The 17,655-nt window shown below is 45.2% G+C and overlaps 1 protein-coding gene across 1 annotated transcript in view; it reads right to left on the reverse strand.

Moving 5' to 3' along the window:
* ABCA13 (ATP binding cassette subfamily A member 13) overlaps positions 1–17,655 on the reverse strand; it is a 294,371-nt gene that overhangs the window by 125,490 nt on the left and 151,226 nt on the right. The window contains exon 42 of the mRNA XM_043540473.1: positions 16,814–16,919. Coding sequence (XP_043396408.1) covers positions 16,814–16,919 — 106 coding nt within the window. The remainder of the gene's footprint in view (positions 1–16,813; positions 16,920–17,655) is intronic.

The raw sequence follows: 17,655 nt of genomic DNA on the forward strand, positions 1-17,655 counted from the left end.
ATATTTATTCTCCCTCTAAGCACTAAACCAGATTCTTTTCTCAGAGCCAGGGATATCAAGCCAGGATTCCTGATAGCCAGTACGTTCCGCACTAGGAAACAGTTGTGCAACCCACTGGAAAAGCGTGGGTTAAGTCCTCCTCTAGTGCATGAACTAAGTACTGGCTAACAATTGCTCCTGTAGCTCAAGTGGTGAGGATCCCAGAATGGGGGAGGAGGGAGAGGTCTGTCAGTTATAACATGTCTATACTTACTGGTAGATCAGCACTGCTGTGATCGATGCAGCAGTGTCAATTTAGCGGGTCTGGTGACTTAGGTCGGCTTACCGCAGTAGTGTAGACCAGCCCCTTACCTCATATGCTAGTACAAAATTTTAATGATGGCATCATGAAGAACAACATGAAGCCAGAATAACTTCCCAAATGTACAGAATGTGTGACAGTCAGATGTGCTGGTCTGTTGATTCCAGAACATTTGTTATCTGGGTACATATTGCTTTTTTTGGTATCTGTTTGAAGTGGAAGTGAAAGCCTGATGCTGTGCTGAACTGTGTTACCATGCAGATAAGGAATGCAAGAAACTTTTCCCTTAGCTTTTTATTTCCATGCTTTTCAGGTTTTCCATTGGTGGGCTGTGACCTGATTGAAACTTCACAGTCAATAAACCAAGTTTTTGTGTGTTTATTCAGTAATGTTTGTGAGGCATTTAGATACTACAATGGGGAGCATTACAGAAAGGCCTATAAATAAAATAATGTGTTTTTCCCCTTTCTCCAAATGCAATAAAAGCTGTAGCCCTTATACATGCCAAGTCTTAAATTTAAAAATAAGGCTGTTTTCTCACAACCCGCCCAAATCTGAAACACTGGTTTGGTTAAAACACAAACAAAAGCAGCATGGTGTCCAAACCACCTTCTCATAATTCAAAAATGAATAACCTAAAAAATGAAGTTACATGATGCTTACTAGAAAAAAAGATTCAACTCAGACTGGGCATGAGTAATTTTAGCTGAAGTTTTGTTTTGTTATTTCTTTTGAGAAATCTGTAATCAAATGAAACGGGAGTTTAAAATGGAGGTGCCATCAACCCTATCGACAGTCTTGTTAGCACAACTCTCAAACAGAACAAACTGTATTTTATGCATGGTAGTTATTCTTTAGATATTTATGCATTAGATGAGACAAAACACCAATGACTCAACATCACAGTTCTTTCATTAGCCATTGTATAAACCTTTTCTGGAGTAAAAGTTCTTTTAATTAGCACTCTGCATTCTTAGCAGTATTTTTCCTCCTGTATAAGAAAACATAACAATACCTGAACTTTAAAAATGCCTGAATAATTTAATGCATCTGAATTTCTTGGGGCAGCTGCATGAACAGTGATGTCAAGTACATACTTAAGGTTTTAAAGTGCATGTGTGTGTATATATATATATTTATATTCCCTATTAAAAATGTAAATTGAGCTTGCAAAATAAAGCAAAGTTAGGAAATGCCAGAATTAATTTTCTGTAGACAGGCTGGAAGATGGCAAGCAGTCAGTGAATTAGCAACCATTCAGTATTTCTTTTTTATCCTCTCCAATCAGTGTGTGACATTCCTCCAACCCACTCTTTACATATACCATCCAAACTCTGTAATGGAATATTTTTTTAAAAAAATTCTTAATGGACTTTTCAATTGCATTCATTGCTGTAGTATTCTAACATTAATTATTATTTTTATTTCTTGTATTAAAGTAGCAGAAATTATCTTCACAACACCACTGTGAGGTGAGATGGCTTTATCTCCATTTTACATGGGGAACTGAGGCACAGAGAGTTAAGACCAAAATTTATCGCAAATGAAATCTTGTACCAAAAATATGAAGATTTTTTCCTCGTCTGGGTTTACAAAGACCATACTCTAATGTGCCAGGTGTCCTATGGTAGCAAATTATTTCAATATTACCTACGTCATGTTTACAAAATCTCAATTTTTTATTTTTGTGGCAATTAGAAAGAAATCTTTATGTCGCCTGAGTAGCTACAGCATAGAAATGTCACGTTTCCCTTTCACAAAGGTATATTAAATTTAGTTTGTAAATTAGATTACCTTACATACATCGTAAAAAACGGTTACTCACGTCTCGTAACTGTTGTTCTTCGAGATGTGTTTTTTCATATCCATTCCAATTAGGTGTGTGCGTGCCACGTGCACAGTTGTCCAAACGTTTTTCCCCTAGCAGCACCCGTTGGGTCAGGTGTGGAGCCCCCTGGAGTGGCACCTTCATGGCGCTCAATATATGACCCTGCCGACCCAGCTCCTCCTCAGTTTCTTCTTGCCAGCTGCTCTGACAGAGGGGAAGGTGGGTGGGTTTGGAATGGATATGAGCAACACATCTCGAAGAACAACAGTTACGAGAGGTGAGTAACCGTTTTTTCTTCTTTGAGTGATTGCTCATATCGATTCCAATTAGGTGACTCCCAAGCCTTACCCAGGTGGTGGGGTTGGAGTTAAGGAAATGTTGATTGTAGCACTGCTCTATCAAAAGCCACGTCATATCTTATGTGCCGGATGATGAAGTAGTGAGAGGTGAAGGTATGTACCAAGGCCCAAATCTGCCCTTCAGATTTCTTGGATCAGGACCTGAGTCAGGAACACCGCTGATAAGGCCTGGGCCCTAGTGGAGTGTGTCGTGAGAGCTGGGGTCGGCACACTGGCCAGTACATAGCATGTGTGGATGCAGGAGGTGATCCAGGAGGATATTCTTTGAGAAGAGACCAGGAGGCCTTTCATCCAGTCTGCCACTGCTACGACTAGCTGGTTCAATTTTACGAATGGCTTAGAGCACTCGATGTAGAAAGCTAGCGCTCTTCGAACATCAAGGGAATGTAGCCGTTGCTCCCAGGTACTGGGATGAGGCTTAGGGTAAAAGACAGGTAGGAAAATGTCCTCACTGGTGTGGAATTGCAACACTACTTTGGGGAGAAAGGCTGGGTGTGGCCTGAGTTGCACCTTATCCTTGTGGAAAACTGTGTAAGAAGGTTATGAGGGGAGGGTCTTTAGCTCAGACACCCATCTCGCAGACGTACTGGTGACCAGGAAAGCTGTCTTCCAAGACAGATACAGGAGGGAGCAAGTCGCCATTGGTTCGAATGGGGGCCCCATGAGCCTGGAAAGGACCAGGTTACGGTCCCACACAGGTACAGGCTGCCAGATCTGAGGATGTAGGAGCTCCAAACCTTTGAGGAAGCATCCAACCATAGGGTTGGCAAAGACCAATTGACCAGATACTCCCTGGTGGAAGGCCGAGATGGCAGCAACGTGTACCCTTATGGAGGACACCACCAGGCCTTGATGTTTCAGGTGCAGGAGGTACTCTAAGAAGAGGGGTACTGGTGCCTGGAGGGATGGGGGTGTTGCGACTCTGGTCACACCTACATGAGAATCTTTTCCACTTTGCCAGATACGTGGCTCTAGTAGAGGGCTTCCGGCTGCCTTGGAGGACCTCCTTTACTTGTTCCAAGCACAGAAGTTCCATGGGGTTCAGCCATGAAGTTCCGAGCCATGACTTGGAGGGACCATAGGTCGGGATGACAGAGGCAACTGCAGTCCTGAGTAAGTCAGTCAGGAAGGAAAGGCAAAGTGACTGGTGTGTCTACCGACAGCTCCAGTAGTGTGGTATACCAGTGCTGGCGAGACCAAGCTGGAGCTATCAGAATTACCTTTGCCCCATCCCTGTGGATTTTGAGCAGGACCTTGTGCACAAGAGGATATGGGGGAAAGGCATAGAGCAGGTGACCTCTCCAGGGTAGCAGAAACGCATCCGTGAGGGAGCCTGGGCTGTGACCTTGGGCACTTCCTGTTGTGTGAGGTGGCAAACAGGTCAACCTGGGGAAATCCCCACCTTTGGAAAATGGGTTGTAGGAGATCTGGTCGGATGGACCACTCATGAGTGTGGAAGGACCTGCCGGTTTGTTCTGAACTCCTGGTAGAAAGGAAGCATCCAGGTGAATGGAGTGGGCTATTCAGAACTCCCACAGCCAAAGGGCCTCCTGGCATAGTGGGGAGAAATGGGCTCCTCCTTGCTTGTTGATGTAAAACATGGTGGTGGTGTTGTCCATTAGAACTGCTATTCCCTGTCCTGGCAGTCAGGCCTGGAAGGCCTGGCAAGCAAGGCACACCGCCCTCAGCTCCCTGACATTGATATGGAGGGAGAGCTCATCCTGTGACCACAGGCCCTGTGTCTGGAGTTCCCCCAGTTGCACCCCCCCATCAGATAGCCAAAGCGTTCATAACCAGGGACAAGGAAGGTTGGGGATTGTGCAAGAGGACTCCTCCATACACCGCTTGGGGGTTGAGCCACCAGCAAAGGTACATGAGGACCTGTCCCGGCACCGTGACCACTGAATTCAAGCTGCTGTGCCCCGGGCGGTAAGCCGAGGCGAACTACGTCTGCAATGGTCTTAGCTGGAGCCTGGCATGCCGGGTCACATAAATGCAAGAAGCCACCCCTTGCTGTTGAGGTTGGGAATTGCTGGAGGCTTTGAATGATGTCCATGATGACTCGGAATCAGGACTCCGGTAGAAGGCCCGTGCCTTCAGGGTTGACTTCCCCAAGTTGAGGAGGAGACCCAGCTACTCGAACGTGCACCTGACCAAGTGGAATTGGGACTGCACCTGTGTCGTGGTGCAGCCCCTGAGCAGCCAGTCATTGAGGTAGGGGTATACCTGCACCTGCCATCGATGAAGGAAAGCATCCACGACCAACATGCACCTGGTGAACATTTGGGGGCTGTTGAGAGGCCGAATGATAGGGCAGTGAATTGGTAATGTTTGCGGTTGATCACAAAGCGCAGGAAGTGCCTGTGTGCTGGACGAATCGCTATGTGGAAGTATGCATCCTTCATGTCGAGGGCGGCGTACCAGTCTCCCAGATCCAGGGAGGGGATAATAGTGCCTTGGGAGACCGTGCGGAACTTCAACTTTACCATGAATTTGTGGAGCCCACAGAAGTCTGGGATAGGTCTGAGAACCCCTTGGCCTTGAGGATTAGGAAGTATCAGGAGTAGAATCCCTTGCCCCTTAGTTCCTGAGGAACGAACGTATATTAAATTTCTACAGGAGTGCCCAAACCCCCTGTATAAGGAGTTGCTCGTGAGGTCCCTGAAGAGGGACAAGGAAGGGGGGTGGGAGGGAGGGTAGGAGCAGAACTGGAGAGAGTATCCCGCTTCTATTCTGCAGAGGACCAGTGGTCTTATGTTATTTGGGACCAGGCACAGTAGAAGTGGGACAAACAATTCAAAAAGGGCAGGGAAGGATCCGGTGATGAGTCTGGTGCGCTGTCCTCGGGCATCCCTTCAAAAGGCCTCCTTGGAACCCAACAATAGTTTGATCAGGCCCTGGCCTTGCCCAGACAGGGGTTGGAGGGCTTCCTTCTGCCGTTCTTGCTCCTTCATCTGTTAAAGTCCTGCCTCGGCTGAGAAGGGTAGGAGCGCTGCTGTGGAAGTTGAGGCTTGAAGCGTTTCTGTTGGGTTGCTGGGGTGTGCATACCCAAGGATTTCATACCCGCTCCATCAAAAGCCAGGTCCTGCATTGTCAGCTGAACCTCAGGTGGTAGGGCAGAGGCTTGCAACCATGAGGTGTGTCTCATGGCAATACCTGAGGACAGAGTGCACGCCTCCAATTCCACAGCATCCAGTGAGGCCTGTAAAAAGGTCCGTGCCAACGCCTTGCCCTCCTCTACTATGGCCCCAAACTGCTCTGTGGACTCAGTTGGCACAAGCTCCTTGAATCTGAGCATCAAGTTCCAGGAGTTGAAGTTATATCAGCTCAGAATTGCCCGCTGGTTGGCAATCCTGAGCTGGAGCCCCCCCGTAGAGTACACTTTACGGTCAGACAAGTCCAGGCACTTGGACTTCTTGTACTTGAGCACTGGAGCCTGCTGTCCCTACCTCTCTTTCTCATTTACAGTCGCAACCACCAATGAACAGGGTTGCAGGTGCGTAAAGAGATATTCATACATGTTTGAGGGCATGAAGTACTTCCTCTCAACACCCTTCGCTGTGGGAGGGATGGAGGCCAGAGTCAGCCAGATAGTCTTGGCATTGGCCTGTATAGTTTTGATGAGGGGCAGAACCACCCTTGAAGGACCTTCTGGACCCAGAATGTCGACCACTGAGTCCTGACTCCACCACCTCCTTGGCCTGCAGACCCATGTTGCATGCCACCCTGCGCGGGAGGTCCTGGTGGGTGTGGCTGTCTATAGGAGGTGGTCCAGAGATGGAAGTGCCTGCCACGCCCTCCTCTGGGGAGGAGGACGAAGAGGCCAATGGGGGAATCGGGTTCTCCCATACCTCCTGCTCATCAGGAGCCCCACAACCTGCTTCACTGGTAGCCCCTGGCTCAGGAACCAGAGTTGGAGTCAGTTCCAAGGGGTGGCAGGGGCATGGCACCTCCTCAGCACCTCTAGGGCGGGCTGACTGGCTGAGGCCTCGGCACCCTCGGTTCAGAGGTGGCCGATCGGGAGCCTTTAGACTGGGCACCCTGAACCTGGTTGTGCACCCATGAGGTCCAAAATAGCCACTGTGCTGGTCCCTGCCCCCACCTCAGAATGTCGATGGCCTGACCGGCGCCGGTCCCACTCCAAGTACCTAGATCCTGCCTCTGAGGACCTGGATTGGGACTGCGAGGGCCAGGGTGGTGCCGAGCGGTGCCGCGATCTAGAGTGGTACCATGACCTGGAGCTACACAGGGTTGTTGAGCGGCACCGGGATCGGTGCCGGGTCCGGGACCTGCTCCACAAAGGGGACCGACATGCAGATCGGCGTCATGATCGGGAGCCCTGGCATGACCTACAGAGGTACTGCAAGTCTGACCGGAGCCACAATTGGAAGCAGTGCCGGGACTTGATCAGTGGTGCCGACAGCCGGATCATCGCTGGTTTGCCTCGAGATGGTGCCATATGCTCTGGTACTGGAGGCTTGGCGCGAATTGTAGGCAACCTGGGAGCTGTCATAGAGATGAGGTCCCTTGCGGCTGCAAAGGTTACTGGAGCGGATGGTAGCTTTACCTCCTCGATGATGTGGGCCGGGGAGTTCAACAGCACTGGACTCAATGGTCCCCCTTGCGGCGCCGAAGTCAACGGTGCCACCTCCGCAGGCTTCGGCACTGGGTGCTCCTCACGAGGATGTGCCCCATTGGCCAGCTCCAGAGTGGTGGGCCTCTGGGATGGAGAGCCACTCCTCTCTTGCTTCTGGTGCCGCTTCTGCACCAGATAGTGGGAGCGGGAGCAGTGCTGGGTGGATCCCACCAGTTTCAGCGCTGGGGAGTGGCAGTGCTGCAGGTCTCTGCTAGAGTCCGTCCACAGTGCTGCTTCCACCACTGCCACTGGGGCGCTACGCACTGAAGAACTCGGTGCCAGGTCCTGCTGCGCCAAAGGAGGCTGAGGTCTAAGTGCTGCCTCCATAAGGAGCTGCTTAAGGCAAAAGTCTCGCTCCTTTTTGGTTCTAGGGTGAAACCCTTTGCAAATCCTGCACCTACCGCTTGGTTAGCCTCCTCCACACAAGCATCGTGGGGGTCGCCTGTTGGCATGGGATTGGAGCAGGACTTGCAGGGCTTGAACCCCGGGACTTAGGCATGAAAGCCCTCCCAGGAAAAAGCGGTCGGGATGGAGGGTAAACCCCCCAGCCCAACTGCTACAAACTACTACTAAAATAAACTACAAGAAACTAAATAAAAGGTATAAGAACAATGAGAAACAAGAGCTAGGAAAACATGGAGAACTTGCTGAGCAAGTTGCCACAGTTCCAACGACCATCACGTGCGGTAAGAAGGAACTGAGAAGGCGCCGGGTTGTCAGGGTCATATACTGAGTGCCATGAAGGCACCACTCCAGGGGGCCCCACAGCCGACCCAACGGGTGCTGCTAGGGGAGAAACTTTTTGATGATTGTTCATGCAGTGCACACACACCTACTTGGAATCAATATGAGCAATCACTCGAAGAACAACTTATAATTTACATGAAGAGTAAATACAGAGCCTTTGATATTGATGTTTTATAATGTTCACGTGAAATACTGTAAACTGTTTACCAAGGACTGCCTTGATTTCCAAACATCATTCTATTTCACAGTACATTAGGCTTTATTACACCTTTCCCTCCCCCCTTCACCATATTTTCATTTTCTGCAATAAAGTAAACTAAATTTAAAATATGGAACAATCATTTATTTCTCTAAACTGATGGATATCTCTCATAAAGATTTTGAGCAGCCATGTCAATCTCTGAGTCACACACAGTAGGATTGTATATTTGCTCATCATTGCTCAAGGGAACAAAGGGAATATTTAACCCAAGAAAAAGACAGCAAAATGAAATCCATTGAGCAGAGTGAAGGAGCATCTCAAAAGGTGACAATTTTTGGCTGTTGAGACTCGGCTTTAAAGATTAAACACATGGCTTAACACACACTACAAATGAGTATCTGGTGCTTTGTTTCACTGACCTAAACTTCCAAAAAACTAACTGAATTATGGGGAAAAAATTCACCACAAATAGGAAAGCTTAATGTGCTGATTTTGGAAAATTCACGTTAATGAATGAGAAAATGAAGACCTAAACCAAAAAACCAAAAGGGCAAGGGATCAGATAGGTGAGGAGGGCAAAATAGATAATGTTATTGAGCAAGTACAATTAAAAGTTTTACCTCTACTGTCTATCGTTTTTGCCCCTGGCTTTTCACCTCATTCTTTCAGTACACTGAGGTAGAGGGATAACCTCAACCTGTACATATTTCTAGTCCTGAAATTTGGAATTATTGTAGAAGTAAAACCAGGAGGATCATGGACCATACCTGCTCAGTAAAAGCCACATAAGGTATGTCTACACTGCCAAACACCCCCTTCTCCCCCCGCCCCAAAATGCCTTCTTAAATCTGGTTAGTTAATTTGGATTAAAATAGCAATGAAGATACGACATTACTTTTAGCTCACATTAACATCTCAAGTAAAGCCTATAAAGGGAGGCTGAGATTTAATTGGAGTTAGTAACTTGAATTAAAATCTGGAATGTCCACTTTCCATTGCAACTTTAACCTGAGTTAGTTACATGGGTTAGCCAACCCAAGTTAAGAACAGACCTTTTTTTTCCCATTGTAGACATAACCACAGTGAATTGGCAACAGAAAAAGAAATAAAACCCATGAGGCCTAACTTCCAGGCCCCGCCTCCAGCCACAAGATAGTCCAGCTTCCCTTGGTTATTGTATTTCTTGTTCTAAAAACCCATAATGAATCAATGTGCAGTGATATTCAACATGGAACTGGCTGGGCAGCTTGGGGAGCAATTGGGATTTTCCTGTCCATATCTTACCTCATCAAAGGAGATGATGGAACAATGTGGTATCACCAGCACACAGGCACCTGCTGCCTACCAACCCCATAAATATTTTGGTTTCAGAGAGCAGAGGCACTAGGTAAGTTGGGAAAAATTGGAGTAAATTCATACACCAATCAATACACCAGCTACCATGCCCAATACTGACATTGACTTATTACAGTTTCAAGAAACTCTGTTGCCCACCGACTAAAACTATTCTCAGATGCCTTCTTAACAGGTTGGAGAGCACATCTGGGGTCACTGAAAGTTCAAGCTGTGGTCAGAACAGGAAGCTTCTCTCCATGTCGATGTTCTGGAGATTCGGGCCATTTGATGCCTGTCAGATTTTTCAAAATCACATCAGGGACTCAGTGATTCTCATAATCACCAACACCACTGTGAGGCATTATGTAAATGTACAGGGAGAAGCACACTCCAACATGCTGTGTCAGGAGGCGATCAAGGTCTGGTAGTTTTGCATCTGGGGAAACATTACATCCATGATCAATCATTTACCCGAGGTCCAGATCACCTGGCCGATCGCCTCAGCAGAAATTTCTCTGATTAAAGAGTGGTCTCTGAAGCATCCTGCGGTCCATTTTTTCAGTTTGGGGCATCCCCATGATCCACCTCTTCACCATGAGACAAAACAAGAAATGCTGACTGCTGTACTCCCGAGGGTGTCTCTGTCCGGTTCCTTGACGGATGTTTTTCACCAGAGCTGAGAATCAGCACTCCTATATGCTTTTCCCCTAATTCAAATAATCTCACAGGTCATTTTCAAGATTAAATTGGACCATACCATGCTCATTGTCATTGCTCCTCCTATATCCCTTCCTCTTCATCCTAACCTTCTGACCCTGAAGCATGGTCAGGTTTTGAATCCAGTGTTCAGCTGCCTGCATCTCACAGTGTGGATGCTGCATGGTTAGACGAGGAGGAGGAATGATGTTCAGAAGCAGTCCGGTAAGTCTTGTTCAATAATAGGAAGCCCTCCACCACAGCAAACTATTTGGACAAGTGGAAGTGGTTCTTGTTGTGGTCATTAGCCCGAGGTGGTCAACAAAGCTGCTGGCTTGTTTCCAGGACATCTTGGATGATTAGTTACTGCTTGGCATGGGTCAGCCCTGAAGGACATTTAGAGCTGCTTATTATAAAAGTTTATATTACCTTTTTAAATCTAAGACTGTAACTGCTGTGTGTGTGTGTGTGTGTTTTTCCTGTTTTAACCTTTTAAATAACCTTCTTTTATTTTTCCTAGTTAATAAATCTTTAGCTAGTTTATTACAGGATTAGCTATAAGTGTTGTCTTTGGTTTGAGATCTGAGAACAAGTGCCTTGGATAAGTGACTGGTCCTTTGGGACTGGAAGTAACCTGAATACTGTTGTGCAAAGGGACACACAACTTGGTGTAAGGGACCATCTATCACTAAGTCCAACTTGCCTGGATGGCAGGATAGACTTGCATACCCAAGGGGACTGTCTGTGATGCCATGGTGAAATTGTTATAGTGCTTTAAGAGTCCACATGTGTTACTGGGTTGGTGAAGTCTGATTATAGAACATACAATTGGTTTGGGGTTTCTGCCCTGCTTTTTGACAGCCTGCCCTGAGGCTGGCACTTACAATCATGAGCCACTCCAGACAGCATGACATGGCCACCCAATTAACAAAGTCATATTTGGAAAGCAATGCCTCCTGGTTCACAATGTGCATCTGCAGGGAAGAAAAGGTATACATCTTTTCCCCCATAAAGTCCAACCTCTTGGACTCCTTATCCTTAGGGGTAGACCTACACCTGCTTTGCCATGCCATGTCATTTGCTGCAGTTACCAGCCGAGAGTTAGGGGACAAGTGGGTGAGGAAACCCTTAAAACCCTGAATGAAGTGCCCCTTCATTGTCTCTCTGAATAAGAGACAATGAAGCTGGAGTATTCCAGAGGTCCTTTGCAGGCTCCAAGACAGCCTCATTTATTAGGAGGGCTCTTCTCCCCAGAGCTGATGATTGGAGAATATCTAGCAGTTTGTGTGTATTCTCCTGCAGGAATTCTGCCTGGATGCTCAAGGTAGTGGCCATTCATCTTAGGAAGTCCTGATACGCTTTAAAGTCCTCAGGCATGGAGAAAAGATTCCAGCACAGTAGAGTTATCCAGAGAGGACCAAGAGGTGGTTTGGTTGGCTGTGCCAACAACAGTCCTGTTCTTGCACCACAGGATCTGCTCAGAATAACCCTAGTGGTCGAGAGGGACCAGGTGCAGCAGTCACTACCAGATGAGGTGGTTTGGGAGCAGGAGCCACCATCAGGACTTTCCTCCTGGAGCAGGTCGAAGAGTGTGACCCCGGGGACTGAAGAGTGCCTAAAGACATTGGTGGCCAGCACGCCCTAGCCAAGAGTTCCCATCCTGACTACAGGACAGATGGTGATCTCGGTACCAATCATGATCTATGGAAGATCTCAAGGGCCTACTGGGTGACGATGAAGGGGAGATGACTCTGAACTGGATATTCAGGAGTCCCTGAGGTTCTCTGGTGATAACAGGAGAACCAGCCCCCAATGGGGAAAAGAGTCAGAGTTGTCTGAAGCCCAACATGGGGGCAGCATTGGTCCCAAATAGGAATGGGAATCAGCACAGGCAATAGCAAATGGGATACATTCTCATCCAGTACCAGAAGAGGCACTATTATCAAGGCTAAGGGTGGTACCAAACTCTACGCAGGGATCTGCCACACCACACCAACACAAATTAATTTTTCCAGTAAGATTTTGAGACCTAGTATTGAAAGATTTATTAAAATCCATCATCCATCTTTTTAAACAAAACTCTCCAGGGGACAGAATGCAGAGTTCCACTTAAAAAACAGTGGCACAGTATGTCCCCAAATATATTACGTCTACTGCCTTCCTGCCATCCCAATTTTTATAATTCTATCAAATGTAGGAATTGCCAACAGGGATTCAAAAAGGTTAATGCCATAAAATCATTTAGTCTGAACTCATATCACAGGCCAATATATTTCACCGAGGTACCCCTATATTGAGTCCAATAACTTACATTTAGCTAAAGTAAATTTTCCACAAAGGCATCTAATACTGATTTGAAGACATCAAGAGAGGGAGGATCAACCACTTCCCTTGTTGGTTTGCTCCAGTTGTTAATCACCCTCACTATTAAAAACAGGTTTCAGAGTAACAGCCGTGTTAGTCTGTATTCGCAAAAAGAAAAGGAGTACTTGTGGCACCTTAGAGACTAACCAATTTATTTGAGCATAAGCTTTCGTGAGCTACAGCTCACTTCATCGGATGCATACTGTGGAAAGTACAGAAGATCTTTTTATACACACAACCATGAAAAAATGGGTGTTTACCACTACAAAAGGTTTTCTCTCCCCCTACCCCACTCTCCTTCTGGTAATAGCTTATCTAAAGTGATCACTCACCTTACAATGTGTATGATAATCAAGTTGAGCCATTTCCAGCACAAAAAGATCTTCTGTACTTTCCACAGTATGCATCCGATGAAGTGAGCTGTAGCTCACGAAAGCTTATGCTCAAATAAATTGGTTAGTCTCTAAGGTGCCACAAGTACTCCTTTTCTTTTTACTGTTAAAAACACACACCTTATTCCCAATTTAATTTCTAGCCACTGGTTCTTGTTGTCCATTTCTCTGCTAGATTAATGAGCCCCTGAGTACCCTATATTTTTTTTTCAGTAGAAGTACTTACCCACTGAAATTAACACCACCTCAATTTTTTTGATAAGCTAAGAAGATTGACCTATTTACAATTCTCAGGGCAAGACATTTTCTCCAGCCTTCAGTCATTCTTTGGAATCATTTCTGCACCCTCTCCAATTTGTCAACATTCTTTTTAAAATGTGGATGCCAAAACTTGATACAGTATTCCAGTCTTGGTCTCCTCAGTGCTCTATACAAACACAAAATCACCTCTATACTCCTAACTCACCACCCCTCTGTGTATACATCCAAGAATCATATTAGCCCTTTTTGAGATGGTATCAGAATGGGAGTTCATGTTCCATTACTGGTCTACTAGGACCCATTTTCAAAGTCTTTCTAGGAAACCATCCTTTATTCCGTAGGTATGGCTTGCATTCCAAAATGTGTAACTTTGCATTTAGCTGTATTAAAAACACATCTTGTGTGAAGGGACCCAGTTTACCAAGAAATCCAGATCATACTGTGTATGCCTGTCCATATCACTATTTACCATTCTAACAACCTTTTTCTCATCTGCAATTTTATCAGGAGTGATTTTATATTTACTCCCAGATCATTGATGACTGTGTTGAATACTGTTGGGCCCAGAACTGGTCCCTGTGGATCCCCACTACAAACATCCACATTTAATGATTCCCCATTGATGACTATTTTTGAGATTGTCAATTAGCCAGTTCTTAGTGCATTCAACATGTACCTTATTGATACGGTATAGTGCTAGTTTTTTAAAATCAGAGTCAGAGCGGTGGTCCATCTAGTCCAGTATCTGCTTCTAACAGTGGCTAATATCAGCTGCTTCAGAGAAAGGTACGAGAAAGCCTACAGTAGCAGTGATGGGATAATCTGCCCCCAGGGAAAGTTTCCTTGTGACCACAATGGTAGGAGACTGGCTTGTACCCAGAAGCATGAGGATTATCCATTTCAATTTTTTTTAAAATATTCACTATTATAAACATGGATTTCTTGTTATCTAAATAAATGCCTACTCCTTTTTCAATGCTGCTAAGCTTTTGGCTTCAGTGATCTATTGCTGCATTGAGTACCACAGGTTAATCATATGTTGTGTGAAAAAGGATGTGTTATTTTATTAGTTTTACATTTTACCTTTCAGTTTCATTGAACATAACTTTGATACCTCAGCCCCTGACTGCATATTATCTTTATATTCAGAAAAGATCAGATCCAGCATAAGTACCTTGCTAATATGCTCTGTAGTGAAAAGTGATGCAGATTATTCATTTAGCTCCTCAGCAAAGTATTCATATACCTTATTTTCGCCTTTCCTCCCTTGTGGTCCAGTTTTAAAAGCACATGTCACAGACAACTGTATAGGCATTCTGTGATGTTAAAAATTCTATCTCCTCTTCACAGAAAGAGAAGAGCTATATAATTATCTAATCTTTACTGGAAATAAATTAAGGGGGACCAGCAGAGCTTCTGCAAAGTAATATTACCGATTGGAAATAACAAGTAAATGTTTATAGACTCCAAAATTACAAATACATTAAAAGCATTAAAATGAACACACTGGATACACAAGTTGTTGCTTTACTTTTGTGTTGATGTGTAGGTTTCCAACTCCAATTCAGCAGTCCATCCCTCTTCATGAGTGCACTTAAGCATGTGCTTAGCTTTAAGCATGTGATTATGTCCCTTTGCCTTCAATGGGGCACAAGCACATAGTTAAAGTTAAGTGCATGTTTAAGGTCTTTGATGAATTGAGGTCCTGTATGTTTTTTGCAACTGCTCATTGGCCAAATCCTGTCATTCTTGGATCTTAACGTTTTGGTTTTTTGCCTTCTGGTTTTTATAAACCTTTTACAGTTCCTGTTCCAACATCAGCACTTTTTCACCAACACACACACACACCCTATATGCCCTCAGAAGGCCAGACTCTGATACGCTTATACACACACACACGCGCACACACACAGTAACACCCATCAGCACGTGGCCCAGATTGATTTGACCTTCTCTGCTTGAAGAACAAACGCAATAGTTAGTCAAAATAGATTTTTAGGAAAGACAGATCAAATTAGGACCGAATGGCAGCCCGCAGTCCAGATCCAATCATGTGGCTTTATTATGGACCTGAATTGGACAAATGGATCAAATCCAATAAAAGAGCTTTAATCTGTGGAAAATGCTCTGAAGTGCAACAACACGGGAAGGTACCTTCAGCTCCAACAACCGCTTCAGGACATTCAAAACCACAGCTGACTACTGCTAGGCAATGGGAGAGGAATAGGTAGCCCCACTACACAGATTTGACTCTTACGGATTCATGCTAAACCTAAAGCTACTGGCATGGACCTTAACACATCCAACTTCCTCAGATTGGTGTGGCCATATAAGATAGATATTTCCATTGTGGGCAGTCCAGATGCAGGGGTCCAAGAGACTGACTCCAGTGATGTTCTCTAGAATGCATCCTCACAACAGCTCTCTAACCCAAATTCTCTCTAGCTGTGTTCTTAACAATCCAGCCATTTGCTTTTGGGCCTTTCTAAAATCCATTGAACTGCTCTGAGAAAGAAAAAGTTTTTGACTGTCTTTGAGTCTGCTTTCCGAGACAAAAGTATACAGGTCAAGCTATTGCCCATGGAATATTCTGAATAACTAACAGAGATGGATAGCTTTCATGAGCAATTTCCAAAGCCCTTATGCCTTCACTTCACAACTGTGCTTAATGATGAATGACAGTCATCAGCCTTGAATGAAAATTTCTCCTTCATCTTCCTTCCCACAGAAATGACATTATCACCATATTTTCTTACTATAATTTATCAGCCTCAGAAATATGGAACTAATTACCAATTCTTTAATTATGTGCCAAATACCAAATGAAGACACATCCTGGAAGGTTAGCTGGTAATTATAGCTTACGTTATTAGATACAATATAGTTCAAATATTGATTACCATAGAAACTGCAATTCTTAGACCCTAATGAAAATGCAACATAGAGAGGAGAAACAAATCTAACTGCACAGTTATCTAATTGGAGTCTTCAGTAATACAGAATTGTATGTCAGTTATAAAATAAAGGGATACCCCAAACTGTACCTTTTAATTGAGCAACTGTTTTCATCTCTCATGGCGTTTTTGTTGTTCTTATTTTATTTTGTTTGTTTTTTTTCAGAAGAACTCTTGTCACATTCATTCCTCATGCACATCTCCACCACCATATGTATATGACAAGAAAAGTAGTAGCCAGGACTAGTTAATTAACTAATGTACAAGTCACTATAGGGTATTTAGAGAGATTTTGAAAAGAACTCGATGTCCCATTGAAGTCAGTGATAAAACTCCCACAGATTTCAATGGGAGTGGAGCTAAGCCAGCACTGAACGGTTTGTAAATCCCAAGCCACAGTGTTTGCACTTGGTGAGGGATGGTGTCAATTAGGTGACAGTTCTCTTTGGCACAGGTGCTATGCCATAGTGACAGCCTTGACTGGAGGTTATTGTGACAGAGGACACAAAGCTTGGTTCAAAATACCCCTAGTCAGAGCGAGCAACATGAAGTGTATCATCTGAGAAGGATTATTTGGCTACTTCATGTGCACACAAAAGGGCACTACCAGAGCACTATGGGGACACATGGCAATCTCCACATGCTGTCTAATCTAGGAAAGTTTTTGCCTGTTTAGCTGCAAGTCTCTTACTTGTATGAGCACAGTTGCTTTCAAGGAGAACTTAATTTTCTACTTACAGTTTTGGTAGGTTGATTCAGGGCTGTTAATGTGGGGGAGCCCCAACTCCTCTGCCAGGGGAACTTGTGGCTTCTGCTCTGTGTACTGCAGCAGCTTCAAAAATACCTTTTGTGAAATAAAAAGAGAAATGAGACTTATTTGCCATAACTGGCTTTCACCCTCCATCACCCAGGGCGTCAGACCAGGATGTACCACCTCACTCCACTCTGCTGGAACATTTCCTATAACTTACTGATCCAGTATAATTACTTTGGGCAAGAGCTTTCCCTCCAGTGGAGAGGGGTAAATGTTCCATGGATTCAGAAGTACTCATATGGAGTGCTGCTGACCCCAGCACACTGCTCTTTGGTCCTCTCTGCCCTCTAATTGCATAGCTCTTTCAACAACCCTGCTGTCATTGACTGAGTCTCCCAGGTGTGGAGTCATAGGACACATGGGGTCCAGAGTTAACGTGCACTCGAAGCAGCACTAATTCCCCCACTGGTATTCCAAGTTGAACTCCGTGGGCTCAGCAAGGGACAGTGCTGCAGACAGTAGCCAGTTCCCCTTCCTATCTCCTTACATTCCAGGCCCAACCCACAAAACTCTACAGAGTGCTGAAGCCTTGGAACACTAGCAAAAGAGCTTCCTCACGGCTAGCAGAAGTGGGTGGGCAATCTCCCCAACTCTACCCTCCCCCGACTAGATCGGCTCGTCTTGGCCCTCTCCACTCATGGAAGTGGAAGGGATGATTTAGCCCTTTGAGAGCAGGAATTCTGCTGAAATAAAGTTAAAATAATGTACATTTTGCAGCAAATGCAGTTGCCATCTGCACACAAACACCACAAACGATTAATCAGAT

The sequence above is a fragment of the Chelonia mydas genome, chromosome 2 (genome assembly GCF_015237465.2).
Source record: "Chelonia mydas isolate rCheMyd1 chromosome 2, rCheMyd1.pri.v2, whole genome shotgun sequence".
Classification (NCBI taxonomy): Eukaryota; Metazoa; Chordata; order Testudines; family Cheloniidae; genus Chelonia; species Chelonia mydas.